The sequence below is a fragment of the Mycotypha africana genome (assembly GCF_025528875.1).
Source record: "Mycotypha africana strain NRRL 2978 chromosome Unknown BDF20scaffold_2, whole genome shotgun sequence".
Classification (NCBI taxonomy): Eukaryota; Fungi; Mucoromycota; class Mucoromycetes; order Mucorales; family Mycotyphaceae; genus Mycotypha; species Mycotypha africana.
The window spans coordinates 1,553,246-1,578,816 of record NW_026515726.1 but is presented as its reverse complement, the minus strand read 5'-3'; the positions used below and the strand labels follow the sequence as shown (position 1 = coordinate 1,578,816).

Sequence of the window (25,571 nt, the reverse complement as noted above, 5' to 3'; positions counted from 1 at the left end):
AAATGAATGCTTCTTCTTTTAATTTTGTTTCCTTTTTCTCTGTATATAAAGGTACTTGTTTACAAAAAAAGAAAAATACAACATAGTGCGTGTATATATATATATATATATAAAACTTGTAGTGGAAGTAAAACATTCATACAATAACATAAACTCACCCTCATTTCAATCAGAACAACTATAATGACTGTTTCACCAGCACCTTCCTCTAAAACAACATCTACAGCAACCGAACTCTTACCAGGTCATATTGGTAATTTAACAGCAAAGGAAAATGCCATGCTCAAGCAATTATGGGGCCGACTTTTGAAACTATTTGAACAAAAGGGGACGCAGATCAGGCCAAAACAGCAAGAGGACAATGCTTCTTCTACTACTTCAAGTAAGAAAGGAGGGTGGTTTTCTTCCAAGAAAGAGACGAGCGAGAAGGATCTTTTTATCGGTGCTACTACAGAGCCAACACTCATCACATTACCGCTTGAAAAGGCTTTACCATTGATTCCTGGCGAGGTCTTGCGGAACACCTTCTGGAATATGGTGGCTACGGATAATCCAGATGCTGTTGTGTTGAGGTTTTTACGTGCTCGTAAGTGGGACCTAGTGGCAGCTTATGATATGCTTACCAATGCGCTTCGCTGGCGAATCGTGTATCGCTTGGATGATTTGACAGCCTTGGGAGAGAATGGATTGCGTGACGAATTGAACAGGCTAAAGCCTGGTATGGGTGATTGTTTTGTCTCTCAATTGAATGCTGGTAAAACATTTTTGGGTGGACCTGATAAAGAAGGTCGTGGTATATGGTAAATACAGATGTGTCTTATGTAGAAAAAAAAAAAGTAACTAAGAACATTATGGTGTTATAGCTTCATTAATGTTAGCTATCACCATAAAGAAGATCAACCTGCTGAAGTGATAAAGTTGTTGACAATGTACATTATGGAAACCTCACGAGCTATTGTCCATCAACCAGTGGATACTGCTTGTATAGTGTTCAATATGGATGGATTTACCCTGAAAAATATGGTAAGGCATTACGAGAAGCAGCGTTTTCTATTGAATTTCTGTCTCAACTGAAGCATGTTGCATCATCATCCACAGGATTTTGACTTTGTCAAATTCTTGGTGTCTTGTTTTGAGGCATACTATCCGGAAACGCTGGGCTGTCTATGTATTCACAAAGCACCATGGGTATTTTCTACAGTATGGACTTTGATTCAACCTCTTTTGGATCCTGTAGTCGCTACCAAAATCCATTTCACAAAGGACTTGAAAGAGTTGACACACTATGTTGACATTCCATCTTTACCAGGAAATATTACCGGTGAAAAGGATAAGAAAACACTAGATGAGGCTGTCGACATTGACCCTGTGGCTCCTGGTACCTTGAAGAAACCAGACACAGCAGCATTTAATGACTATCAAGAGATGATCAAAGAACACCAGATCGAAACCGCTGACTGGATCAAGACCAAATCTGTGGATGGTGATAATTTCAATATGCGTCGGGCACTTGCAACACAGTATCGATTAGCACGTATTAGAGCAGAACTGGATATAAGAGGCCCTACAAGGTATCAAGCCAAAGGCATGATTCAATTTACGCCAGAAGGCCGTGTTATTCTTGATTTCGGTAGTGATGGTTGGCAACCTTTGGATATAACAGAAATGGTTTAAATCTTCGTCTCATCCTTTTCCTTTCTCAGCATCCATAGTATACAAATATAATTCCTCAATAAACTTCGCTGCGTCCTTCTTCTTCTTTCCAAACGAATTTACGAGCTTTGTTACAAGTGTGGATATTTATTATATAGATGTTGATAACAGTGAATATCTTTATAAGATGGTGTAATATATGTATATAAGAGATATATAAACGGGAAATGTATATATTTTACAGAAAGCTGAGGGGGAATCATCGGTTAAAAAACAAAGGTATGAATAGCTTCATGGTGTGTATATCTTAGTTTCTAACAGTTTGGAGTGAAGAAAGGAGAGTATTCTTGGAATCATCCATTTCCAAAGACCAGATCATGGCGCCACCGAGGTGTTGATCGACAACGTAGTCAGCCTTCTTCTTGATGGATTTAGCATTGTCAAAAGTGAGGAACTTTTTGTCCTTAGCATGGTAAGCATAAGGGGTAACAGAGGTTTTGTCCCAGAAGACCTTCCAACCATTCTCGTTCTTCATTATACCAGCGTCTTTGATGGAACGCCATTGGTAGCTACCTGAGGAAGAAACAGTCGCACCAGTACATTCATCAGCGGATCGTTCGTCATATTTGTCGCCCTTGATGCTGCTCTTCTTGGCCAATTTGACAGTAATGGAAGAACCAGTCACGGGCTGGCTTGTCTTCATAGCAGTGCCATAGAAAGGGACACCAACAACGAGTTGATCCTTCGGAATACCGGCTTCGTTCCAAGCTTGAACAGCTTGTTGAACACTTGAATCCCATTTACCAGGCTTGAGAGGTGAATTAGGTCCAGTGTATTCGTTCCAGTCGCCGCTAATATCATAAGTCTAAAGTGAGTTGTTTGAGAAGAAAAAAAAAAAACAAAAAGGGTAAGTTTACACCATCAACGGCAGAGAAAGCTCTCATCATTGTCGCAATACATTGCACAGTACTTACCATAAGATAGTAAGAGTCAACTTGAGTGGCCCATTCATTGTCGAGAGATTTTATAGGCTTTTCATTTTCATCATTAAAAGGTGAGGTACCGACAGCAATAGTAATCAACTTGTGTACCTTGGGAAATTTGGTATTGAGGGATTTACGCAAGTCCTTGACCATTTGCAAATAATTGGCAGTATCCTTAGCATTTCTATGGTTTAAGTAGAAAACAAGAGGATAGGTTGGTAAAAAAAGGAATATCTGAGTAACCTACGCTCAGTAATGAAAGCTTGCATGGTTACCTTTCGTTACATGATAAGCCATCAGGATTGTTCGGATATTCTAACGGTAAGAGAAGGACGTATGAAAAATGGGTTAAAAACCTTTCCGCCTATTGTTTAGAATAACCATTTGTATTCTTACCCCAATCTAAATTGACACCATCCAAACCATACTCATCGACCATGGAAACAATATTGTTCACTAGAGTCTTGCGTTTAGAATCAGAAGCAACCAATGAACTGAAATACCTAGAACCGCTCCAGCTACGGACGTAGAAAGCCGAGTCAGTACACACATACATAAATCTAATTTCTTTTATTCAAAGTAGCATGACTAGAATATATAAAGTCATGGATAAAGCTTACCCGCCAACGCTAATACTGACACCGATTTTATTATCATGAGCTTTGCTAACAACTAACCAAATGGATGTCGAGTCAGTTTCTTTCGTAATCCGTGAATATTGTAAAGGACTAATCATTATTTACCAGACTTCAAATTGCTTGACGTAAAAGATTGGAGCTTGCCATCTTTATCAGGTTCAGCGAAAGCGTAGGCGACATGATCAAATTTATCCCAACTGATATCTTTTGGCACTTCCCAATCAACAATGTAAGTGATTAATCTATGCTTGCCATAAATATTTTCTGTAGTCGATTTCTTCGCTTTCTTAGCCGAGACAGTTGCTACAAATGCCCAACAGAGTGTAAATAGTATTGTAAAAAGGGTATGATTTGAACGCATTGGTAATCAAAAAGAAAAGTAGATGATATTATGAAGATGAAAACCGGTCAAATCACGAAAATACAGGTTGCCTTTTTATATGCAAAAAATAAAATAAAATAAACTACAAAAAACCGAAGAAAACCCGTCAACGTGAACAGACCCTTTTTACTATTTACTTTTGCTAAAAAGGTTTTTTCATCTTCTTTTTCTTTTAACACATCGAATGGTTTTTTCCCTTTTGATATATGACTAATAAATTTTCTAATATACTTTGTCTTTATTCCATAATATCCAGATTTGTTTGATTTCCAGTTACAGACCATTATTTTGTGAAAGTCCGCTATGGTGATCTTATTGTTTCCAGAAAAAAGTCCTAAATTTAGCAGCAATGGCTTTTTTCATCACGTTTTAAGTGACAAAATGCGTAGTATAATTGAATGATGAGGTACATCATCACTACCTGACACCGTTCACACTTTTGAAAGAAAGGGGTAGAAAAAAATCAAAAGACGAAAAGTCATCGTTAGCGTACAAAAACAAGGTTTAGCTATCCAAATTGAAGATTATTTCTGCCAATCACCATTTTGCAAGTAATTGCTTTTGTACCTGACTTGTGTTATCGTTGATCCGACAAAAGAAAATAGAAATGAATGAGGGTACAATGAAATACATAACCGATATATGACTGTCTCTTAGAAGGAGGAGAAAGAATTTACAGATAGTCTTCTTTGATACTGTGTCTCTGTTAGAAAATAGTAGGACTTTTCTCTAAGCTTTTCCTTCGTTTCAGTGGATTTCAGTTTTATCTACTTTTGTCGCGTCAACAAAAACTAGGCTTTATTTTTTTTGGGATTATTGCCTTTTTCTCCAATTTAAAAAAGTGAAGCCTTCTTAATGAAGCTTAATATTTTGCTCCAATAGAATGAAGTCTGATATAAGTAAAAAAAAAAAAATTAAATAGAAAATAAAAGCTAAAAGAACCATTATCTTCAAAAATGTTCCATTCTACACTAATAGACCATGACGACGTCTCAATCTATCTTACTTTTGTATCAAATTCTACTTAGTTTTCAGAAAGAGAACAATAAGCCACTTTGAAAAGGATGCACAGAGCCAAAAGCCAAATTTTGTTTGGTGCCTTTGTGTCCCAAATTATCTTGTATCACATGTCAAGGTAAGGTATTCTTATGCCTCTTTAGCCGTAAGGGAAGATTGCTTTTTCTGGTTCAAAGACAGTAGTACGTATCTTTTATCTATTTTAGACATTATTCTAAATAAAATCGTAATTACACAAAAGTTTGCTATTTCATTTAAGGCTGTCAATTAGATGCCGGAGGGGTTGGAGGGGGGTGGGAAGCCAAAACAAGAGATTGCAAACGAATAAGTCTGAAGAAGGAACTTGTACCTGTTTGTAGAATGTAATAAGTTGTGCGTCCTGTATAACCTTGTAATATAAAAAAAAAAAAAAAAAATGCAAACTCAGTTAAAAAGACTCCATCTTGAGATATACCTTCGGCATTGCTATGTTGCTTTTCTATACGTTGCCCATGGCTACGTATTCGTGGCGGAGCAATTCTAAATGGTTTAAGGCACGATGAACTTCGTAACCAAGGCAACTGAAGATCAAATATATAGGCCAATCAAATAAATGAAACTTTTTCGTTGCCATGGATATTCCATTTTTGTTGAGAAGGAGCCATCCATTTGGAACTGTTTGTACTACTACAAAATAAGGTTTTGATAATTTTTTGTTTGTTTGATCTGTTATATCAACCAGTTGTACTTAGCAAGGAAGGGCATTGGAACTCAATTTCTTTGGCTTTTTGATATGTATGACCTAATCAGTTTATGTTTCGAAACGTGCACGGGCAAATTTTTCTTGCGGGAAGAGGTTATGCCTTTGTAGTGGCTGATGGAAAATCAAACATAAGAAAAAGGAAAGGACTGTCGTGGTTCTTGCTAAGCTAGAACCACGCGTATTCTGACAAATTGAATAAATAGGTAAATATTAGGCGTAAAGTCTATGTAACAAAAAAGAAAGGTTCTTCTTTTATTAATGAACTTAATCAACAGAATGCAAGCTACAACAGGCATCTTATTGATTGGACTACCAGACTTCAGGAAACATACACTTTATACAGTCTGTTTCGGAAAGGTAACAGAACGATTCTAGGATGGGGTAGAGGGATTTTTGTTTGCTGGTAGCCAAATGTCCATTTTTGTTTGAAAAACGCTAAAAAGACCTGTAATGGTGCATTAAAAATTAAGCTACCAGAATTGTCTAGAAAGGTTCAGGAAAAAAAAGCAATTTGTGCAACTTTGCTAACATTCTTTATCACAGCATGTGAATATCTCAATTGTAGTGCACCCAGATAAACGGTATGAAATGTATGAGCTATGCTTCCTCTTTCTGATTGGTAAGCAAGCCTAAATTCTGATCCGATTCTGCGAAATCGCACCGCCTCACCTCCACTTTTTTTTTCTTAACAAAAAATGGTTAATTTGGTTTCATCTCGGGTTTTTCTGTTCACGAGTTTTCGACAAAAGGGAAGTTCTCCAAGTTCTTTTCACTCTCAATAGTACATGAAACATATGTTAAAAGAAAGTGCAAAATGAGAACCTATTTACTACTCTTCAAGACAGCACAGTACATTTGATAAAGGAGACTCTCGTCTTTTCTGCTTCTATTAATTATAGGCTATTACTCTCTATTCGCTGTTTCCTAAAGCAGCAACAGCCATGCTAACGCATTGAAAACAACCTCTATTCTATAAGGATTTAAAGTACTGTTGATGTTAAATTGACTGTCCAGCGATTGGAACTCTTTTACAAATTCTATGCCACTTTTTCTTTCCCTTTTGCCTCTTTCGAACAGAGGACGTTAATAAAAAAGATTTTATAGATGAACTGCGCGCACACAATAATACAACTCCTCTCATATGACTGTTCTTAAACCACTATATATATACATTATATAAACCACATATTACTCTCAAATCCTAATATAATTAGAAGCGCGTCTATAATTCGGATGAATTCCATAACGTGGAAAAAGGGAACTTAAGCCGGTGTTAATTTGCATTGTCTCACTTTAACTGAGTTATGATATCACTAATCGTGGCTCGTGAGTCGGGTGCTTGGAAAGTATACTTACGTGTTCCGCCCCCCACCCCCGCCCCCACAACCTATAGTAAAGTCATTTAGTAATTAGGCCTAACAGCTAAGCAAGCGGTAGCTTTCAAATCAAATTATGAATAGGTACTTATTGTAATAATTACAAGATCAAAGATCTAAAAGGTGCATGAAAAGTAAAAATATTTATTCAAAATACATAGTTGGATGATTTATTTACAGAGATATCAATTCAATATTAATCTATGCTTCAGTGGTGAGGGGTTGTAGAATATCGAAAGAGCCAGTACCGCCTTCAACGACACGACCAACGACAATTCTTGAAGAGGGTGATTCCAGAGTATCATAATCACCATGTCTATTACAGAAGAAAAAAAAAAGCATTATTAAAAAGGTCCACAAAAATCATCTGTTCCCTTGCAACAAAAAAAAAAAAAAAAAACCAAAAAAAAACCAGTATACTTACAATGTTGCTTCAGTCAAAAATTTACATGTTGATTCGAAACTCATCTTAAGGAAAGGTGCAACATTGGATCCAATACCAATACGAGAGAATGGCTTATAACCACCTTCGAAAGTCATGTAATCAGCAATGACAGTCAAATGACGACGATCGACCTTAATACCGTACACACCAAAGACAGCTGCGACTTCCTTAATGATAGCATTTCTAGCAGCTTCAACACCATAAGTATTCAAAATGGCTGCAATGTCATTGGTATCAATATAGTTGACATCAATCAGATCGGCATACGGCCACATGCCTCTAAGGTTGACACCTTCTGTTTGAAGACGTTTAGAAGTATCGTTTTCGGTAGGGTTGATGTACTCGAAACATGTCTGAATGCCCTTTACTTCATGTACGACAACACGAGAGCATGACTTTTCGATCAAACTGACCATCAAAATCTTCTTGGTATCAGCAGGGAATTCCATATCGATTTGACAATAAGCGCCCTCTTTATTGTCAAACACAAACTTGGTGCAGTATTTGCTCTTAGAAACAGCGTTCTTTTCGTAGTCACCCATCGTTGGTGCCTTGGGCTCGTCCTCTTCATCATCTTCGCCTGCTAAAGCTGCTTCTTCAAGCTCGGCTTCTTCGTCTTCCAAAGTCTTTTCTTCATCTTCTGGCATATCATCTTCGTCTGGATCGTCGTAACTGGTTCGTTCTTTATTCTTATCAGCTACTCTCGATGTCTTTGCATCTTCCTCCATTTCCGCATCTGAATCATAGGCATTCTGTGCAACATTGTCGCCAATAGTCTCGTCCACGTTTTCATCATTCATAGCATCTGAGATTTTATGTCCTTTACCGATATCTTCCATCTTCTTGGTATCTTTGATATCTCTGCGAATCAATTCTTCTAAATCCTTCAAGAACGCTGTTGCCAGCACTTCCTTTACCTTACTAGCCGTCACACGGTATTCTTCCTTGTATTCCTTTTCACTGAACAAGTTGAGACGAATAGAATAGGTCTTTGATCTGCGATAATTGGTTTCAGCCGTCTTCGAAGTTGTCTTTTCCGATACTGTGACATTATCCACCAATTGCGCTAAAGTCAATCTTGATACAGCCTTACAGAAATTAGAAGCCTTCTTGGCGTTTATCTCAGGACGAAGAGGCAACAGCATGGTTGGTGTCTTGATCTTACGAGCAGCCGTCATAATAATTTCACGAAGACGTGGAATACCCAAGGTAACGTTAGCCGCACCATAACCAGCAAAATGGAAAGTGTTCAACGTCATCTGAGTAGAAGGTTCACCCACACCTTGAGCGGCTAAAAGACCCACTGCTTCACCAGGTTCCACCAAACTGTGAAGGTATTTCAAATTCATCAATGCCTTGAACTTGCTCTTCGTTAAGCCAGCATAACGGGCAGTGTTCTTTGGCACTTCAGCACCCTTTTCAAATGGCATCTTATCAGGATTCTTATCCATATATTCTTTCATAGCGATAGCGAACCGTTCGGAAACGACACCCAAGTGAGTACCAGGATTATAGACAGACAACGCAGGATCATATTTGCTGGGCTTCTTGAGAGCTTTCTTGGCATATTCTTCACCTTTCTTGGTTTCAAGAGAAGCCAAAGCAGCTTTAGGATTGTATTTTTGAGAGAGCGCTTCAAAGTTATGAGCTGAGAAACTGAATTGATTGATATGCTTCGCTTTGATGACATCCAAAGAATCTTCACCGTAATGGAATTGCAAGACAGAGCCATCAGAGTCACGAACAGTATGATCGTAATGGACACGAAGACCTTCGAGATGTTTAATAAGACAACGTTGCAAATAACCAGAACGCGATGTCTTGACAGCAGTATCAATCAAACCTTCACGACCTGCCATACAATGGAAGTAGTATTCTTGAGGACGAATACCCGTCAAGAAACGACCCGTGACGAAACCACCAGCACGTGCACTTGTATCGAAGGGACGGAAAGAAGGAAGCGATCTACCAGAGACCATGAGAGGGACACGACGACCTTCCAGTTCTTGCTGACCAAGCAAACATGAAATTTGAGTAGCGTTGACATTTGAACCCTTAGCACCAGACACAGTCATCATTTGCATGTTGTTCTTTGGGAAAGGACGAACCAAACCATTGGGAAGACATTTGGTGGTAATAGAGGAGGTCAATTTGTTGACCTTAGCTTTCATGGCATTATCCAGACCAGCTAATTTATTGTCATCACGAACGACTTCATTCATACGAAGTTTGAATTCTTTCTTGAGCACCTCGGGTGTTGCCGTCTTGGCAGTTTCAGCTAAACCAAGGAATTCGAGATGAGCTTCATCACCGAGCCCCTTACCTTCGTTCAGCAAATCCCTGCGCCATTGATCACCTTCCTTTGTTAAAATCAAATCATCCATACGACAAGTGAAACCATGACTCTGAATAAACTTGATGAACAAACGACCCAAAATACTGAGAAGGATGCCAGCAGATTCAGCGCCATAAATTTCATAGACGGAGTGAACAAGACCATAAGAAGAGGCACCGAATTGAGATTTATCAAGAATACCATGGATCAATTGGCCTTCCATGACATTAACGACTTCTTCTTCCTTAGCGTCAGGACCCCAGAATCGAGCAGGTACTTTACTCTTGGAAGTTAAATTGAGTTGGGCTTTACCCCAAGTCAAGTTCATGAGAATCGTAGAGATAACTTGTTTACCGGTCCATAAAGCTTGAGGTTTGAAAATAGTAGGAGGCAACGTACGGATCTTACCACCGCCTGTACCGTCAACTTCAGGACGAAGTGAACCGTACAACAGTTGCTGATATTCGTCTTTGGTAAAGAATGTATCACGGGCTGTCATCCATACACCGGAATCAACGTTATCCTGAATAAGACCACGTAAAGGATCACCACTGGTAGGTACCAGGTATTGGTTATCTGTATTAGCAATGAAAGCTGCTTCGGCACGAGCCACTTCATTTTGAGGAAAGTGAATATTCATTTCATCACCATCAAAATCTGCGTTGTAAGTGTTACAATTGGCATAGTGCATACGAATTGTCTTTTCTCCCGGCAAAATACGAGCTTTGTGAGCCATGATAGAAGGCTTGTGAAGTGTAGGCTGACGATTGAGCAAAAGCATATCACCATTACGCAAATGTCTGAAAACCTTCTTATTGACTGTTTGAGTACGGGTAGGGTAGGGGTTATTTCCCGTCTGAGCAGTATGTGTGCTTTGAGAAGCCAAAAGTGAATTGGCGAGCGCGATACGAGATTCAATACTTAAATCGGCCAACACATCAATCGACTGATCTTCGTTTTGAACGTGAGTAGCACCAGGCCACTTGTAAGGACCGTTGATAACAGCTTGTCTCATTTCCTTAATATTGTGAGGAGTGACAGGTTCGGGGTAAGTGAGATTGGTGGCAAATACGGGAGGAATACCAATTTCAGAGGTTTCGATGAAGGGATCGGGTGAAATGACAGAACGAGCAGCATAATTGACACGCTTACCCATCATATGTTTTCTGAACAGACCTTCCTTCTTTTCTAAGGCCTGACGAATACCAGGAGGGTTGGTCTTACCTTGCTGGACTTGAGCAGGATTTTTGGTAGAATCAATGAAAGAGTTGACTGCGTGTTGTAAGTTGATGATGGATTCGACAAAATTATTACGGATACGTTCCAATTTAGCTTTATCCACGGGATCTTCATTGGAGGCTTGTTTTAAATCTTCGGAGAAATCACGAACGAGATGACAGCCTTTTAAAATACCTGATAAAAGTTCGTTCTGAGGGGACTCAAACACTTTATCACCCATAACAGAGGGGGGACGGAAACGAGTGGGAGCAACAGCAAGTGTCTCGATGAAAAACATGTGATATGAGGCCGTCTTAATATGAGTTGGTGTACGGGGATCGCGTGCACCGAATAATAATGTGGTAGCTTCTCCTTCCTTTTCAAACAAAGCTTGAACAAGTTTTCTAACCTCATAATTTGTCATGAAACGTTGACCATTACTGTTGAAGCCTTTCACTTCGTCGGTAAATCCAATGTTACTTTTGATACGATCCATATGAGTTTGTTCTTTTTTAGTAAGTGCAAGTTGGAAAAGTTTTGCTGCACCATCACGTCGGATGGCAGGTGAAATACCTTGACAGTTGAGACATTTCTTTTGATGCACACAGGCTTTCATAAAGTCGGACATGAGTCTTTTACGGACATCGTTGATGACAGTAACCTTATAATTCTTGGCTGCAAATTTGCGAGCTTCATCATCAGCCAAGCATTTCTTAACATATTCGTCAATGTGATCCATATATTCTTCCACATTTGCTAATAATTGGCTCTCTTCCTCCATCTTATCTTCCAAGTTATCTTCATCTTTCTTGGACGATTTCTTATTGTTGAAGAGTATTTCATCTAAATCTTGAGCTTCATTGACCATACCATTTTCTAATAGCTGTAATTGTGCGGTATATTTCTTCATCTGTACATGCAATGTCAGAAAATAAAATATGTTAGGATAAATTGATACAATCTCTTCCATGCAATCTTCTATTTTCTTGCAGCTGACATAAGAAACAAACATACCAAAGCTCTAGAGATGCGGAAATGATTACAATAAACACACATACCACGAAGGATGGCGTATAAGTTATCGAAAAACATAGGATTGTAAGCAGGGATAGGTATTTCAATATGACCATAGTGTCCCGGACAGTTAAAGTGGTTTTGTGAACAAGTGGCACAACTATATGCAAGCATAAAATAGTACAACGTCAGTAAATTTTCTTTTCAAGTATCAGACGTAACCAGACAAGAAGAAAAAATTTAAGGAAAAACAGTATACATTTGAGTCTTTTGATATGGACCAAGTGCAGGATCGTAAAGACCACCTTTCGTAGGGTGGCCTAATGTGTCAAAAAGGACGGGATTAACGATTTGCTTGACAGAGATCTTTCTAATTTCATTCGGCTCATAAAGAGAGAAAGAAACAGAGTCAACCTCTGTACCAATAGGAACTGAAATATTCATATTCTAAAGGTGAAAACGGTCCTTGGTGAACACAGGTTGAAAGAAGTTGACTTTTGTGTTGAACTGAAAAGTAAAAAGTGCTTCTATTTTTTTTTAAAGCTGGAAACTTCCTGATTTCCCAAGCTCAGCTTTAAGAAAAAACAAGAAAAGCAGTCAGTCATTAACTTTAAGCCACGCGGGTTATCAAGGAAAACCTTGGACATGCTTATTTGAACAAAATATTGCTATGAACTATTCTGTATCGAAAGCTTGCTATTGCTATAGCTACACTCTGTCTTCAATCGACTATCAATGACAAAATTGTATATGATACTAATCATAAAGAAAAATCCAAATTTTGCACGCTCCTTTATAAGCCTCTGTGAAGAGAAATGCGGTCATCGATCATAGGCTGCTCTAAGCATGTTGTAGAGCGACTATCCTATGAATTCAACATGCTATGCCACTTCTTCATGTTATTTCTATTCTGTTACTAACACATATATATCCTGTAAATCAGAGTCTCTGCAAAGCTATGTACTTTGCTATGAAATTTCTCCCGTTGAGTTGTTTCCAAGGCAATGTTAGCATACCCATATGCTTCGAATTTTTCTAGTACCATGATCAATTAACCTATTGTTGGCTGCTATTTTTTGGGTGTTAATGCGTACACTTCATATTTTTTATTACTTTTTGATCATGTGCTGCGGATACTCACTATGTGATACGACCCCGGTTCATTTGTGTTTATAAGCGTAAAATCAGTACATATGAATCATAAAGAGGTTTCCGGGAAGACGGCTAAATTCGTTTACCTATTATTGCAGTAATTTGGTATACTCCCCTGGTTCTGATGTAATTGTTCCATTGCTATATATGAGGACGAAATCCGGGGAAATGTTTAATTCAGACTCTGTACTTGACACTTTGGTCGTATCTACGAATGGTTCAACGAGCCATATCAGCAGAAAAAAAGAACTAGGCCAACAAATCAAGAATTACACCACATGTATGTTATTTAGAATAGTTTCTCTATCTTTTCTTTAACAGAGCTATGGCCTCAAACACATCAAAGGATGGATAAACGAATTTTCCTGGTCATGCAAACGATTAGTCGGGATTTTCCCCCCATTTTAAAATGAGACAGTGGAGAACTGAAAAAAAAAAGCCGTTTGTTTCTCTTTCTTCATTATTTACAAAACATCCTTCTTCAACTTACATCATCCACTGTTCATCATGTCAGATAAGAACACAATTCCATTATACTCGGGCAAATATTTCTTGGCTAGTGCTCTCGCCGGTATTCTTGCTTGCGGGTAACACAATAACTAATTGAATGTACGGAACAATGTTATCTAAAGTAAGAATCCATTAACTGCCTTTCAATAGACCGACACATTCACTTGTGACACCTTTGGATTTGGTTAAATGCCGTAACCAGGTAAGCGCGCATATTCATAATATATCATACTGCCTATCGTTTTGCATTGAACGGTGTCCGTAATCGAATTGACATGATTCGCGTCTTTTCAATGGTTGTAGGTCAAACCCGGATTGTATAAAGGCGTTTTTAATGGCTGGAAAACGATTGCTAAGGCTGAAGGCTTCCGTGGCGTCTTCACCGGTGTAGGTCCTACTTTCATCGGTTATTCATTGCAAGGTGCTGGAAAATATGGTTTCTACGAAGTCTTCAAATACCAATATGGCAAACTTGTTGGAGAAGAAAATGCCCATAAATATCGTACCTTAGTTTACCTTACAGCTTCTGCCTCAGCGGAATTCATTGCTGATATCTTTTTATGTCCTATGGAAGCCCTTAAAGTACGTATGCAAACCAGCATTCCGCCATATGCCAAAACAACAAGCGAGGGCTTCCGCAAGATTATGGCGGCGGAAGGCTTAAATGGATTTTATAAAGGGCTTGTACCCCTTTGGGCTCGTCAAGTACCTTATACCATGGTTAAATTCGCCACCTTTGAAAAAACAGTGGAAATCTTGTACAAGACGTTTATGAGTAAGCCAAAAGCAGAATACAACAAGATGGAACAACTAGGTGTAAGTTTTGCGGGCGGGTATATTGCTGGTGTCTTTTGTGCCGTGGTTTCCCATCCTGCAGATGTTTTAGTTTCAAAACTAAACTATTTGCCAAAGGTGGCTGCTGGTGAGACGCAAAAGGGCGCAATGGACGTTATGAAAGATTTGGGTATGCGTGGTTTATGGACGGGTTTAGGACCGCGTATAGTAATGATCGGTACATTGACCGCTCTTCAGTGGCTGATCTTTGATGGTGTCAAAGTAGCTGTTGGATTGCCTACAACTGGCAGCGCCACTGAAGACACAAAAGCGTCGGCAACCGAAGTTGAAAAAAAGGTTAAATTTGAATAAACGTTATAGCGTTGAAATATAACACGTATCATTCTCCCACTTGTACAAAAAATATAATTGACCTATTTATAATATATGGGCCTATCTACATGTACAGATATCGCACTCCACTATTGATTCATTATCTCTTTCCTTGAAACCAGTGACAGCACAAAAAAAAACTGAGTTTCAATAGCCATTGATCTGACTCGCATTTCTATGAAAATAGAGTGCAGTCTTTTTTCGTATTTCTTTTCATTTCTATTTTACTCTATTCAATACACCATGGCAGAAAACAAAGCTCGTCCTCCACCTAACCAAGATTTGGAATCTTTATGTTATTTAGAAACAATGTAATGCCCATCTAATATGGATACTTAATTAGTGAATATGCGTTCTGAGAGACCCATTGTAGGTTCCAAGAATATGGATATGACGATGGCTTTAAGGATGGCGAAATATCTGGCGAACTGGAAGGACGTATTGTAGGCTGCGAAAAGGCTTTCGAATTGGGTCGTGAGATTGGATTCTATGCAGGATGCGTGGAAATGTGGACTGAGCTACATAATGTACATCCCGAGAAAGTACCAGCACGGTAAAAAGAAAAAGTAAAGCAAATGTTCAGATTTTGCAATTACTAAGCAACCTTCTTTACCGTTCGCTATAATGGACTGCAGAGCTATGAAACAGATCGAAACCCTAAAAAGGCAAATTGAAGATTTTCCTACTTATAATGACCATGAAGTTGACTTGTTCGGTCTGAGAGACAAAATGAAGAATAAGCTGAAAGTGATATCCTCCTTATTGGGTGTCAATCAAAAATACATCATTGCTGAAAAGCCCAAGATGACATATTAGATGCCTGTTTATATACCCCTAAAGTTCGTGACATTAAGAAAGCAGTTCAGTATCTTGAGCCATCACTGTCATCGATAATATGGTACAGTAACGGCAGGCATGCAGTTATGAAAACATATACTGCTTTTCAATTGCTGAAACAAACCGATACGATGGTACTGTTTCTTGTCTCAAAGTTACTTTCCAATTCTATTTCACAAAACAATGTAATAGCTGCTTTATCATAAGCTGTAATCGATGAATAGAGTGTATTTGTTGTAAATTAAATAGAATAAATAGCATTAAGGCAGTTGGTAGAGATAACAATATCATTATTGTAATTTAAAGTCCAAATGAATGCATGTAACTGTTTGTCCATCTTGATCTGATATACGCACATTACCGGAAAGTGGTAACTTTGGTAACTCTTTAGGGATCCAGGCTATGACATTTAGACAAGATAATATAGTGAGTACTCCAATGAACATCATAGTGTTCGCTATTTCAAAGAAGCAATGATTCGTTTATCTACCTGTAGCTTCCAAAGCCGTATCACCAGCTTTTAATGGGCATGCTTTATGATTCATTACTTCAGACGAAAGGACACTACAAAGCTCAAGTTGCTTTTTGATTTTGATCATGCCCATTATATTTAAATCAATATCCACTTTTCCACCGGTTACATCCTTCACTACAATTCGTTAAAAAAAAGAGCAATATACAGCACGAATTAGACAAACATTAGGTAGCCTTTACAACTGCTAAATCACTTACTGAGATTGCCTTTCACTCGAACATTTATATTTTCGCCAGTTTGAGGTTGTTCTGGGAATATATAAACTCCATCTTCATATCCAATCAGCTGATGTGTAGAGGGATTATCGCATAACGACCAAATGTCACCATGACTATCGGGGGCCATGAAGGCTCTTTGCTGCTGAGTTGATATGGCTGTTACTACAGCTGCAGCCCAAAAATATATCGTAGCGACAACTGGAAGTGTAAAGAAGACTTTCATTGTTTTGCAGGTTTCAAAATTGACAAAAAAGAGAAAGGAAAATTTATAGAAGACAAGGTATAAATCACTTGAAGTCCTAAGACACAAATGCAAACACTTATTTTAGGTTTAGCAGGGAAAAAAAGGAAAAATCTTCTCAAAACGATTCATTCTTTTTGTCAAAATTTCTGTCGATATATCCTATTATACAGTGACCTTCAATTACAACAAAGATCATTGTATTATATCGTCACTGAAAAAACAGATCGCTTTGAAAATAACCATCCACTTCACTTATCCATTATCAACAATTTGTGCCAAACTCAATCGTGAAACAGAATAACAATCGACTAAAATTTCAGTGTGGTCAGTGAGTTTGTTTCTGTATAACTGACTTCATTCGTTTATAAAGTGATGAGAAAGAGCAATCAATAAGGAATAAAATGTTATTTAAGCTTCGACCTTCTCAGCCTTCTTGTTGGAACGACGTTCACGGAGAGCCTTGTTCTTGGCACGGAGGACATCAGCTTGTTCAGCGAGAGTCTTAGCACGAGTCTTTTCGGCCTTGGCCTTGTGGATGTGTTCCATCAAGACACGCTTGTTCTTGAAACCGTTACCCTTGGACTTGAGGTAGAGTTGGTGGTACAAGTGCTTATCGATCTTACCGGCTTCTCTGTACTTGGCAAGGAGACGACGGAGGACACGCATACGGCGCATCCAGATAACTTGGCTGGACATACGAGCGTTGGCAGTACCCTTTCTCTTACCGTGACCCATGTGACGACCGTTACGCTTGGCGGCGTTACGTTCCTTGACACGGAAACGAGATTGAGCAATTTCGGGCTTACGGATGATCAAACCGTCCTTAACGAGCTTACGGATGTTAGCACCTTTTCAAAAATGCAAAGTTTTATGTCAGCACAACTTAATCTTCTGCTTATTGTACCACTATCAGTTTCGCACACTGAAAATACAGTGCTGCTGACTACCGAGAATGAAGGTTGGGTGATGTACTTACGAGAGTTGGCATTGGAGATTTCGTTAACTTCATTGGGATCGAGCCAGATCTTTCTCTTACCACACTTGAGGACGGAGGCAGCGAGACGCTTTTGGACAACCAAACTGACCCTGTTCAATTCAAACGAAGTTGTTGTTAATATACTAGTTTATTTTTATCAGTAGGTTAATATTGACAAGTTGACGATTACATTTTTAAAATCGACTAAAGCGAAAAAGAGGAGGCAGCAATAATTTCTGCTGCTGCTAGTAAATTATGGTAAAAAAATTTTGTGGTGGGAATGATAAGCCACAGATACAAATTTCATTTCATTGTCGAAGGACGTCTTTCCTAAAACTCAGATACAGTCTGAGCATGATCGATAATGTCACTGAACAGGTTCCATAAACAATATAGCGAACAGAAAGATAACTTTTCAAAGACCCTGTTAAAGTAGGGTGTTAACGGATATTGATTCTGCTTAAGTATACTATTAACTACATTTAAAAAAAAAGTAGACGCAGGGAGATAAATATACACCATTGCACTTGAGTGCTTAGACCGCTTTAACCAGTAAAAGGGGCATGGGCAAACTATAGAAAGATAATCTATCAAATTTTCTTTGACCTTTTTATTTCAAGAATCTTTATGTAGCTTGCTTTTGGCCAAAGTATGGAAAAACCAACAACACCTTCCCTCTCCCACGCAAACACACAAAAACAGTTATTTTCACGTGAAAGCATTTGAAAACAGTAGCAGAAATAAGACCATGACAAAAAGGAATATGTAAATGATAGCATTGAGTTAGCTTATCCCAGGACTCGAACCTGAATAAGAGTAAAATTAATTACTCTTGTTTTAACCATTTAAACTAGATAAGCAAATATGGGAATCTTGGCCTGAGGTTTCCTCATAATCCTTAAAAAATGTAACACTTGCTCAAAAGAAAGAAAACTATGGAACGTGGAGAGGCTTGGATTATAAAAGTTGAAGTCCTAAGCTAGGTCATAAAAGGTACTCTGCAAAAAAGCAGGTGTTCGGTTTGCTCCCCTCGCCAAGCGCTTCGCGATTATGATTAAAGCTTCAGACAGACAAAACAACTCTTGATAACCAAGTGGTACATGAGGGGAAACATAAAAAAGGGGAAGGTGTGAAGGCAATGACAAACAATCTACCGCCGTTCTTCAGTGTTAGGATCCCAGAACACGACAGATGACCGCTCAACCCCAACACTAGCGGCAGAGGGATTTACAAGGCCCAGTGAAACTGTCCTATGGTCTGCCGGTGTCAATTAAGAACAAGATCAATGGGAATAAAGAACAGAGTTTGTAGTAGACTGCCGCCAAAGCCGAGGAGCAAGCGTTACAGAGGATATAAGTAAACGAAGGCCGTTAATGTATGAAAAAAGAAGAGAAGAAAAGAGACCTCCAAAGAGAAAACATGGGGGCTTTTTATAAGAAAATTTTCTTCTTGTCACGCGACCTCCAAACAGTCTAACGATAAAAGCCTCCTTATTCTTATGTAAGTAATCCTTTCTTACTAGAACGTATGCCTACAAATTATCGTGGGATAAAAATTTTCTTGAATCGCGCCAAGTAAATGTATAAAACCTCAACGAGATCCGAGTACTGAGGTAACTATATACTCCGATTTCAGCTGCTTTTGGTATACACCACTACTGCGATACTATGTATATAGACAATATTAGATGAACACGTATACGCTCAATGATGGTCCTACAAATGTATGAAACATTACAGAGAGAGAAGTCTAATATAGTATCTTCCTTTACTGTTGCTGTTTTGCTTGTCATCTATTAGACTGAAGAATTCCCCTATTTTGTTATCGAAGTATTTCGTTATCGATCAGCAGAAAGTAATATGAAAAATGTGATATCATTATGTTCAAGTGGTGAATTAGACGTTGAAAACACTCTTAGCGTCACCACGAGGGTGGAAAGGAATGTACTCATACACCGGCCGTCAAAAAACCAGGAAAACAAAAAAAGAAGGTTAAAAAAGAAAGAAAGGAAAAGAGTGTCTCGTACCAGAACTATTGTATAGATCAATATAGCCATCACAAAGTGTACGCTTTTGCTCAGTTATGGGTGCTGATCTTTGTACGCAATTATAGTTTTGTATAACATAATCTTTTAACTGTTAAATAACATGTGGTCATGACCAATTACTCATTTCGATAAGTAGCTACTACTATTATCTTATGTATATGAATTTTTTGTGAGCTGTAAAACCTATACGAGCACTAGCAGTACTTGAGTAGAACTAGCTTCAAAAGGACAACAAGCATAGTGTTCCTTTACAAATTCATTAATTTGGTTTATTATTCAACATATACAAAGAAGACACAATTATTGATCGATTTTACTTAAAATAGTCGACTTATTCAGTATCAGAATTGACAATTCGAATAACATGTATCTTTTTTTTTGTAAGCCCTCTTTCGAAGTTTTTCAGTACCAAGTGATTACTCAAAGAATCATTAGTTCGAAATGTACTTATACCAAAGCGGACCTGAGTTTTTGCTAAATTACATCTCTACATATCCTTATATCATAACAACTTAGAGAAGCTTAAAATGAAATGCCCCTACATATTGTCCCAAGTAAGCATCTGCAGTGTAGCATATTTGTCTCAATAATGGAGTAGGGTTTAAACCTACTGTGGTTCAGATTTATTGGATCGCTTGCAATTTTGAAGTAATTCAACTAAAAGCTAGTGGTGGCGTTTGAAACAGTCTCTGTGACAAAATCTCCTGTACTTGTAAAGATAAGATAAATTAGCTATGTGCTATATTCGAATGTCGTTGTTATATAATACAATGAATGGATAACAGATAGGTTACTTGCACTAATACCAACATTAGTAAATGCACAGTATCGTGTAGAAATCAAGTAAACCCATTATTCGGCGTAAAAGACTATTTCCTCTTTCAGTGTCTGGGTAATTGCTTCCAGCTCGTGTATGCAATGTAAGACCGTAGTCTTCATACCGATGGCATATAAGTAACATTCTGATGGATAAATATTACGAAAACAACTTTATTCACTTGTCTTTATCTAACACATTATAAATTGTACTATTTACTCCACGCTCGTATTGGTAAGGCATCCATTAGAAAAGCTGCTTGCAGTCTTGTATCAAGTTCTGTATGAGTTGGGTTACTTTGCTAATACTACACTTTTAATGGTAAAGACAAAAGTATAGCAAGGTAGTTTGACATAAGAAAAGTACAGAAGATATAGTTAACTAAGTTCACCATAGAGGAGAAAAAAAGCCAATCAACTATTCGAAAAAAGTGAAGTGTTTACGTCCTAAAATAAATTTCACAAAATAATATAATGTAATAAAAAAATCAAATGGTTATCAATGCGGGGAGATAGCTATGAAGTTAGAAAAATAAGCTCACATTCTAGGCTTGCCGTTGTCACTAAAGGGCCACCGACATGTGAGCGCTCTCTTTTACCTTTCAACAGCTTAGGTTGGATTATGCAATAGAGGGTACAGCGGTTCCTTTATTTATGCAATGTAATGAATAATGGCCCAGATGCAAAAAACAGTGAATACCATGCCTCCATAAAAGATCCATTTATCCTGAGATGTCCTTCTTTCAATGAATCGAATGGCATTCTGGGATAACCCTAAATAATTGGCTGTATCCAATATTTTCTTTTGTGTTTTCTACAATCCAAACCTTCATATAAATATTCTTCTCTCTATATACTTGATGATTTTACTTCTGTGTTTACCTTCAATATATTATGCTGATCTGTTAAGTTCTCTAGCAAACTTTGTGCCTGGCCAATGAATTCGTCCAATTGTGAATCTGTGTTTCTGACAAAATTTTGTTCACGAAAAGCAAATTCATCTCTTGATAAAGGTTGATATGGATGTTCAGGCTAAATAGAACAAAAATCAAGTATAGTTCGTATAAATTGTTCCCTTCAACGTGTACTATTTCTCGAGTCTCGCTTAAAATCCTCATGCCGCCCCAACAGTATAAATGTAACCTACAATATTGTTGCCGCCACTGCCTCTGTTAGCTCTTCTCAATAAGTTATCTCGATTTTGTTCATTTTTCAAATTCTCTTGTTGCTTTTTTATTGCCTCAAAACGTGTTTTCATTTCCTGCAAATCATGCCTGAACTTTGCAACTCGTCTAAGTTTTTTGGCAGGTCAACGAGGTGGAGAAATGGTTGAATATACATTAAACCTTTACCCTAAAAATTGTTTCGACCTACGTTAAGGCTGTTTCCTTTTTGACTGGAATGAGCTCTCGCTTTGCAATATTTTCATAATCTTCTATAGACCTTTGTAAACTATTAAAAGAGGCAGATATTTGACCTAGCAGATGATACCAGCAATATATAACAAGTATTTTCCAGATTGCTGTCTTGAATATGATGGACGAAAGAAACATACAGCGGTATTTTATCTTATTTTACCTTGCAATCCTGCTGAAGCATCTTGACCTGATTGAAACTCTAAAGTAGATGAGAGATTAGTTGCGCCCTTACTTTGCAGTACTGACACTACTGCAGAAAAAAAAAAATCCTGAACCTTACTGTCCAAGTCTCTTTGTAAAGCGTGTGTCTGTTTTAATGCATTATTATACAATGAGTTCATTACTTTATAGAGTAGAAGAGTGTAGCTTACACTTGTAAAAAGGTGAGTAGAAGAAAAAGAAAGTTGCAGTTACATAGATCTAGAAGTCTTTGCGCAAATGCGGAACACCAATTTTCCTCTCTATTCCTTCTGTTCGCTCACTAGACATGCATCACCGCATGAGCTTTCAGCCGTATACTTGAGAATGCCTTAGCTATCATAGAAACCTATTTCTCCGTGTGCAAAAACAAATCACAATGCTATATAACTGACAACAGCCCTAATAATTCCGCCTAGCAACTCTATTACACTGCATAGATAATAAAGAGGGATTTCCTAGAGTTTCTTTTTCTTTTTGAGCGATTTTGATCAGAAGCTCAAATTCAAGAAGCCGGGGTTTGACACATAATTTCCAGCAGAGAAAATCATGTGTGGTGCCTTAACTGTTGTACCCCTCATTTTTTCCCATTTTACTTCGTGCTTCGTCTTAACATATACCAATCTTTTACAACAAATGCCCCGATCAGCCTGGAAAGGTCCTTTTTTTGTAGCATTCCCTGGTTTAAAGCAAGCTATTGCCAATGGCACTCCCATTGCTACACAAGGTTAGACTGACATTCTTTCACTTACACAATTCTACTTTGCCTGTCTGATCTCAACTTTTCCAACACCTGTTCATAGCTCGTAGTTGCACGATCCTACCTTCCTTCGTTGGTTTGAAGTTTTTAGTACACAATGGAAAAGAATATATGCCAGTATTAGTGACAGAAGAGATGATTGGTCATAAACTCGGCGAATTCTCATTCACAAGAAAACGATTCAACTACAGATTCACAAAGAACAAATAAACAACCAAAAGCAAAAGCGATACCATTACAGGCACCATTACGAAATTTTCTCCACACAATTAGGTTGCTCTTTATCAATTAATGTTAATGTGTGATTTTATGTATCAATGAAGAAGACCCAAAATTTTGTAATATAGAAGTTAGGAATAAAAGAGACAAAAACCATCAATAACAGCCGGGTATAATCCTATATCTGTCTTTCGGAAATGCATTTTGGAAGTGTCTGACATACCATTGCTTGGTTTCATTGGCTGTGATGGAGAGATTGACAATCGTCCAGATAAGCCCACAGAGAAATATGTAATTGTTGAAATGGTAAAGGATATTGAGAGAAACATAGATTAAGATGTCTGCAAAATAATGTGGGGTGACAAGTATATCAAACCAATCACCTTTAGGGATAGAATAACCGTTTTTTGAGATGGCAGTAGTTTCCGTAGATGCGGAGGATTTTTGACGAAGTGAGGCGAGGATAGAATGACATCGATATTGGTGGTATGTGGCATAGAGAAATAGTAAAATGGAAAATACCATGGTTATATTCTCAAAAGAACCATCACGTTGGCTCTCATTATCATATCTGGCCGATTGATGCGACCATATTTCAAAATTGGAGGCGCCTTCTAACCACGTGCCCAACACCATAGCACCATAAAATCCTACTCCTATTAAATAATGAGAAAAATGCATAGTGGCAGTTTTCGAAGGCCTTTCAACCAAAAATGACTCATAAACACGTCGTATGAGGTGAATTGTCATTAAGGTAAACCCCACTGTACATTGGCGTAAGGATAAATGTCGACTTCCAACATCGTTGTCAAATCGCTGTAGTAAGCTGATCAATAAAAGCGGTTTATTGTACTGTGTCCATGCTAGCATTTCGATCAGACAGATGACAGACGTTGCTAAACCAATCACGTAAAAATGGCAAAAGTAGTACTTCGGTAAGGTTAATTTTGACAGCTGATCAGCCCACAAGGTTCTCGGCTTCTTTTGATTATGTAAGTTGAGTTTTCCATAAGATAATACTGATGCTTGTAGTTCATGTAACTGTTGAGCAGCTATACTGAGCAGCGTAAGTATGAGTAAACAAACGCACGTAAAAACTATTAAATACATACAGCAAGAAAAGGAAAAAAGTTCAGGAAATTGGATTTGGGAAGGTGTGCGTATACATTCGGAATATGTTTTCATATTGTCAGCGAAGTGATGGTTTTTTCTTCTCCTATACAAATAGTCAATGATAGCTCTTATGTACAGGTATTTTATTGTTTTATTTCCTTACAATGGTTTAAATTTACAATTAGATGCAAATGTTTGACATTAATAATAAACATGAAGTACGCCAAAGGATATATTGATTAAGATGCCCGCTATAATGCCCATTTGATGGCGTCTTGAAAAAACCGATTCTTTAAACCAAAATAGGCATAAAATGCCTAAAAAGAACCCTAACATTAAACCCCACATCATCTCTTTATATGTTCCTTGCACAGCTATACGAAAAATCGTACAATATTTATGCATTAACAAAACGGGGAGATGTTATGAATCAAACTCACTATAGAGAATACTTACTCCCATCAGGTAAAGTTTCTCCTGTGTTGTCCATCCACTGCTCTTCTAAATTTCTTGCTTCTTCTGTTGGTAATTCATCCAACGCAGTGCCATTAAATCTGTGAAACTGTGTTCTGAAGTTTTGAATATCTTCCTCTGAAAATCCTGCTTCTCTTAATCTGTCAAAGCCAGTAGGTGGTATAATTTGAGGATAATTCTAAATCAATTTATAGAATTAGGCAAACACATGAAAGCTGCTTCATACATCGTAACTAAGAAAATCTACCTACGTTCTGTGAATTTTGTATAGTTGGTTTATAATCGGATAAGGAACAGTGAAAATAGACTGGTGAAGGCGGTTCTAGTTTAGCTTTAGAATCAGATCGAATTATCTTCCCTACTCCGTATTCTTTCAAAGATTTATAGTCTTCCAAAACTCGACCATTATGAATTAATCGAATATATTTTCTTTCTATCGTAGGTGAAGACTGTCGGATCTGAGAGCAAGGCAGCGATGTCAAAGCAAGACAATGGCGATCAGTTTTAGTTGTCAACTTAGTACTCTTCGTTTTTTCAAATTACTTTTTCTTTTATATCATGTATGGTACTTTCGGGTGAAACATGAAGCACCAAGTCTTGTCTGTCTGACCACCTTATATGTAAGTCAATTGTGTCATGAAACTCCTCGTCACTTTCCATTATTTTTCGTATACGAAACCAAATAATAGCAATGAGTGAAAGGACGGTGAAAAGTGCAATTCCGGCAATTGCTTTTTAGCTTTATTTCTTATGTAAGCTTTTCGATATCCGATTTGCAGTAAATATCTTTCGAGCCTCAATGGCAAATTTTTGGAATGCGTCTCATCAATCCTTTATTTTTGATGCTAAAGGAAATCGTTGTCATTTTGCAAAACAATATAAGGGTAGTAAACAATAGCTAAAATATTATAGCATACTCGATAAATAACGAGTTTTTAGATTATCGACTGTTACAATGAGAATTGTTAAGCTACAATACGATGCGTGGAGGTAAATTTCTTTTTCGAAAACGTATGTCATGGTGAATTCAAGGAGGAGAAATTATGGATCCTTTGTAACATTTGAGGGTAATTGTAATAGCGAG

General features: G+C 37.8%; 13 protein-coding genes and 1 pseudogene across 14 annotated transcripts; 5 read left to right on the top strand and 9 right to left on the bottom strand.

Annotated features, from left to right (window-relative positions):
- Window positions 1–183: 183 nt before the first annotated feature.
- BDF20DRAFT_814018 (CRAL-TRIO domain-containing protein) lies at window positions 184–1,674 on the top strand (the record flags this gene model as incomplete). Its single annotated transcript, XM_053076933.1, has 3 exons — window positions 184–800; window positions 864–1,023; window positions 1,099–1,674. 3 exons carry the CDS (start codon window positions 184–186, stop codon window positions 1,672–1,674), a joined length of 1,353 nt encoding a protein of 450 aa, XP_052939212.1.
- Window positions 1,675–1,792: 118 nt separating this feature from the next.
- Window positions 1,793–3,698, bottom strand: BDF20DRAFT_852510 (glycoside hydrolase). The gene is made up of 6 exons (XM_053080084.1): window positions 3,380–3,698; window positions 3,257–3,308; window positions 3,033–3,154; window positions 2,912–2,951; window positions 2,628–2,820; window positions 1,793–2,518 (listed from the first exon to the last, which is right to left on the bottom strand). Exons 1-6 carry the CDS (start codon window positions 3,633–3,635, stop codon window positions 1,961–1,963), a joined length of 1,221 nt encoding a protein of 406 aa, XP_052939211.1. The 5' UTR covers window positions 3,636–3,698; the 3' UTR covers window positions 1,793–1,960.
- A 3,294-nt stretch (window positions 3,699–6,992) lies between these two features.
- BDF20DRAFT_814125 (uncharacterized protein) lies at window positions 6,993–12,247 on the bottom strand (the record flags this gene model as incomplete). Its single annotated transcript, XM_053076946.1, has 4 exons — window positions 6,993–7,107; window positions 7,216–11,699; window positions 11,804–11,963; window positions 12,063–12,247. The coding sequence occupies 4 exons, from the start codon at window positions 12,245–12,247 to the stop codon at window positions 6,993–6,995; spliced, it is 4,944 nt and encodes a 1,647-aa protein (XP_052939210.1).
- A 659-nt stretch (window positions 12,248–12,906) lies between these two features.
- Window positions 12,907–13,881, top strand: BDF20DRAFT_292076 (uncharacterized protein). The gene is made up of 3 exons (XM_053075117.1): window positions 12,907–13,235; window positions 13,395–13,542; window positions 13,616–13,881. The coding sequence occupies exons 1-3, from the start codon at window positions 13,103–13,105 to the stop codon at window positions 13,728–13,730; spliced, it is 396 nt and encodes a 131-aa protein (XP_052939209.1). The 5' UTR covers window positions 12,907–13,102; the 3' UTR covers window positions 13,731–13,881.
- On the top strand, window positions 13,769–14,611 carry BDF20DRAFT_813743 (mitochondrial carrier domain-containing protein; the record flags this gene model as incomplete). Its single annotated transcript, XM_053076908.1, has 1 exon — window positions 13,769–14,611. A coding segment is annotated over one exon (843 nt), but the record flags the coding sequence as incomplete, so codon positions are not given.
- A 264-nt stretch (window positions 14,612–14,875) lies between these two features.
- BDF20DRAFT_832737 (uncharacterized protein) lies at window positions 14,876–15,448 on the top strand (the record flags this gene model as incomplete). Its single annotated transcript, XM_053078570.1, has 3 exons — window positions 14,876–14,943; window positions 15,006–15,185; window positions 15,268–15,448. 3 exons carry the CDS (start codon window positions 14,876–14,878, stop codon window positions 15,446–15,448), a joined length of 429 nt encoding a protein of 142 aa, XP_052939207.1.
- Window positions 15,449–15,652: 204 nt separating this feature from the next.
- BDF20DRAFT_852496 (uncharacterized protein) lies at window positions 15,653–16,548 on the bottom strand. Its single transcript, XM_053080083.1, has 3 exons — window positions 16,202–16,548; window positions 15,960–16,118; window positions 15,653–15,869 (listed from the first exon to the last, which is right to left on the bottom strand). The coding sequence occupies exons 1-3, from the start codon at window positions 16,443–16,445 to the stop codon at window positions 15,760–15,762; spliced, it is 513 nt and encodes a 170-aa protein (XP_052939206.1). The 5' UTR covers window positions 16,446–16,548; the 3' UTR covers window positions 15,653–15,759.
- On the bottom strand, window positions 16,549–17,653 carry BDF20DRAFT_852495 (60S ribosomal protein L19-B). The gene is made up of 3 exons (XM_053080082.1): window positions 17,633–17,653; window positions 17,443–17,552; window positions 16,549–17,314 (listed from the first exon to the last, which is right to left on the bottom strand). Coding segments are annotated over exons 1-3 (552 nt in total). The 5' UTR covers window positions 17,635–17,653; the 3' UTR covers window positions 16,549–16,874.
- Window positions 17,654–18,227: 574 nt separating this feature from the next.
- On the bottom strand, window positions 18,228–18,302 carry BDF20DRAFT_t27 (annotated as a pseudogene). The gene has a single exon. The product of its transcript is annotated as a tRNA-OTHER (tRNA).
- Window positions 18,303–18,928: 626 nt separating this feature from the next.
- BDF20DRAFT_852489 (uncharacterized protein) lies at window positions 18,929–19,794 on the bottom strand. The gene is made up of 2 exons (XM_053080081.1): window positions 19,180–19,794; window positions 18,929–19,107 (listed from the first exon to the last, which is right to left on the bottom strand). The coding sequence occupies exon 1, from the start codon at window positions 19,496–19,498 to the stop codon at window positions 19,280–19,282; it is 219 nt and encodes a 72-aa protein (XP_052939204.1). The 5' UTR covers window positions 19,499–19,794; the 3' UTR covers window positions 18,929–19,107; window positions 19,180–19,279.
- Window positions 19,795–20,486: 692 nt separating this feature from the next.
- Window positions 20,487–22,140, bottom strand: BDF20DRAFT_852479 (uncharacterized protein). The gene is made up of 6 exons (XM_053080080.1): window positions 22,004–22,140; window positions 21,884–21,922; window positions 21,680–21,782; window positions 21,453–21,597; window positions 21,188–21,337; window positions 20,487–21,119 (listed from the first exon to the last, which is right to left on the bottom strand). Exons 1-6 carry the CDS (start codon window positions 22,062–22,064, stop codon window positions 20,958–20,960), a joined length of 660 nt encoding a protein of 219 aa, XP_052939203.1. The 5' UTR covers window positions 22,065–22,140; the 3' UTR covers window positions 20,487–20,957.
- Window positions 22,141–22,430: 290 nt separating this feature from the next.
- On the top strand, window positions 22,431–23,050 carry BDF20DRAFT_852475 (uncharacterized protein). Its single transcript, XM_053080079.1, has 2 exons — window positions 22,431–22,648; window positions 22,725–23,050. The coding sequence occupies exons 1-2, from the start codon at window positions 22,471–22,473 to the stop codon at window positions 22,889–22,891; spliced, it is 345 nt and encodes a 114-aa protein (XP_052939202.1). The 5' UTR covers window positions 22,431–22,470; the 3' UTR covers window positions 22,892–23,050.
- Window positions 22,847–24,316, bottom strand: BDF20DRAFT_291639 (3-oxo-5-alpha-steroid 4-dehydrogenase-domain-containing protein). Its single transcript, XM_053075116.1, has 2 exons — window positions 24,013–24,316; window positions 22,847–23,952 (listed from the first exon to the last, which is right to left on the bottom strand). Exons 1-2 carry the CDS (start codon window positions 24,083–24,085, stop codon window positions 23,057–23,059), a joined length of 969 nt encoding a protein of 322 aa, XP_052939201.1. The 5' UTR covers window positions 24,086–24,316; the 3' UTR covers window positions 22,847–23,056.
- Window positions 24,317–24,452: 136 nt separating this feature from the next.
- BDF20DRAFT_814200 (uncharacterized protein) lies at window positions 24,453–25,147 on the bottom strand (the record flags this gene model as incomplete). Its single annotated transcript, XM_053076951.1, has 3 exons — window positions 24,453–24,665; window positions 24,739–24,945; window positions 25,031–25,147. 3 exons carry the CDS (start codon window positions 25,145–25,147, stop codon window positions 24,453–24,455), a joined length of 537 nt encoding a protein of 178 aa, XP_052939200.1.
- Window positions 25,148–25,571: the final 424 nt, after the last annotated feature.

Excerpts from the sequence above, each read along its gene's own strand:
- BDF20DRAFT_852510 (XM_053080084.1), bottom strand. The coding sequence starts at position 3,635 with ATGCGTTCAAATCATACCCTTTTTACAATACTATTTACACTCTGTTGG. Across the intron at positions 2,952-3,032 it reads TGGTGTCAATTTAGATTGGG|AATATCCGAACAATCCTGAT; the intron begins GTAAGAATACAA and ends TCTTACCGTTAG. Across the intron at positions 2,519-2,627 it reads TTGACTCTTACTATCTTATG|ACTTATGATATTAGCGGCGA; the intron begins GTAAGTACTGTG and ends AACTCACTTTAG.
- BDF20DRAFT_292076 (XM_053075117.1), top strand. The coding sequence starts at position 13,103 with ATGAGGACGAAATCCGGGGAAATGTTTAATTCAGACTCTGTACTTGAC. Across the intron at positions 13,236-13,394 it reads AATCAAGAATTACACCACAT|CCGTTTGTTTCTCTTTCTTC; the intron begins GTATGTTATTTA and ends GAAAAAAAAAAG. Across the intron at positions 13,543-13,615 it reads GCCGGTATTCTTGCTTGCGG|ACCGACACATTCACTTGTGA; the intron begins GTAACACAATAA and ends GCCTTTCAATAG.
- BDF20DRAFT_852496 (XM_053080083.1), bottom strand. The coding sequence starts at position 16,445 with ATGAAAGTCTTCTTTACACTTCCAGTTGTCGCTACGATATATTTTTGG. Across the intron at positions 16,119-16,201 it reads TCGAGTGAAAGGCAATCTCA|TGAAGGATGTAACCGGTGGA; the intron begins GTAAGTGATTTA and ends AACGAATTGTAG. Across the intron at positions 15,870-15,959 it reads TACGGCTTTGGAAGCTACAG|CCTGGATCCCTAAAGAGTTA; the intron begins GTAGATAAACGA and ends TAAATGTCATAG.
- BDF20DRAFT_852495 (XM_053080082.1), bottom strand. Across the intron at positions 17,315-17,442 it reads AATCTCCAATGCCAACTCTC|GTGCTAACATCCGTAAGCTC; the intron begins GTAAGTACATCA and ends ATTTTTGAAAAG.
- BDF20DRAFT_852489 (XM_053080081.1), bottom strand. The coding sequence starts at position 19,498 with ATGGCTATATTGATCTATACAATAGTTCTGGTACGAGACACTCTTTTC.
- BDF20DRAFT_852479 (XM_053080080.1), bottom strand. The coding sequence starts at position 22,064 with ATGAACTCATTGTATAATAATGCATTAAAACAGACACACGCTTTACAA. Across the intron at positions 21,598-21,679 it reads AAAAAGGAAACAGCCTTAAC|ACGAGTTGCAAAGTTCAGGC; the intron begins GTAGGTCGAAAC and ends CAAAAAACTTAG. Across the intron at positions 21,338-21,452 it reads GCAGTGGCGGCAACAATATT|CCTGAACATCCATATCAACC; the intron begins GTAGGTTACATT and ends TGTTCTATTTAG.
- BDF20DRAFT_852475 (XM_053080079.1), top strand. The coding sequence starts at position 22,471 with ATGTGTGGTGCCTTAACTGTTGTACCCCTCATTTTTTCCCATTTTACT. Across the intron at positions 22,649-22,724 it reads CACTCCCATTGCTACACAAG|CTCGTAGTTGCACGATCCTA; the intron begins GTTAGACTGACA and ends ACCTGTTCATAG.
- BDF20DRAFT_291639 (XM_053075116.1), bottom strand. The coding sequence starts at position 24,085 with ATGAAAACATATTCCGAATGTATACGCACACCTTCCCAAATCCAATTT. Across the intron at positions 23,953-24,012 it reads ACTTTTTTCCTTTTCTTGCT|CTGCTCAACAGTTACATGAA; the intron begins GTATGTATTTAA and ends TGCTCAGTATAG.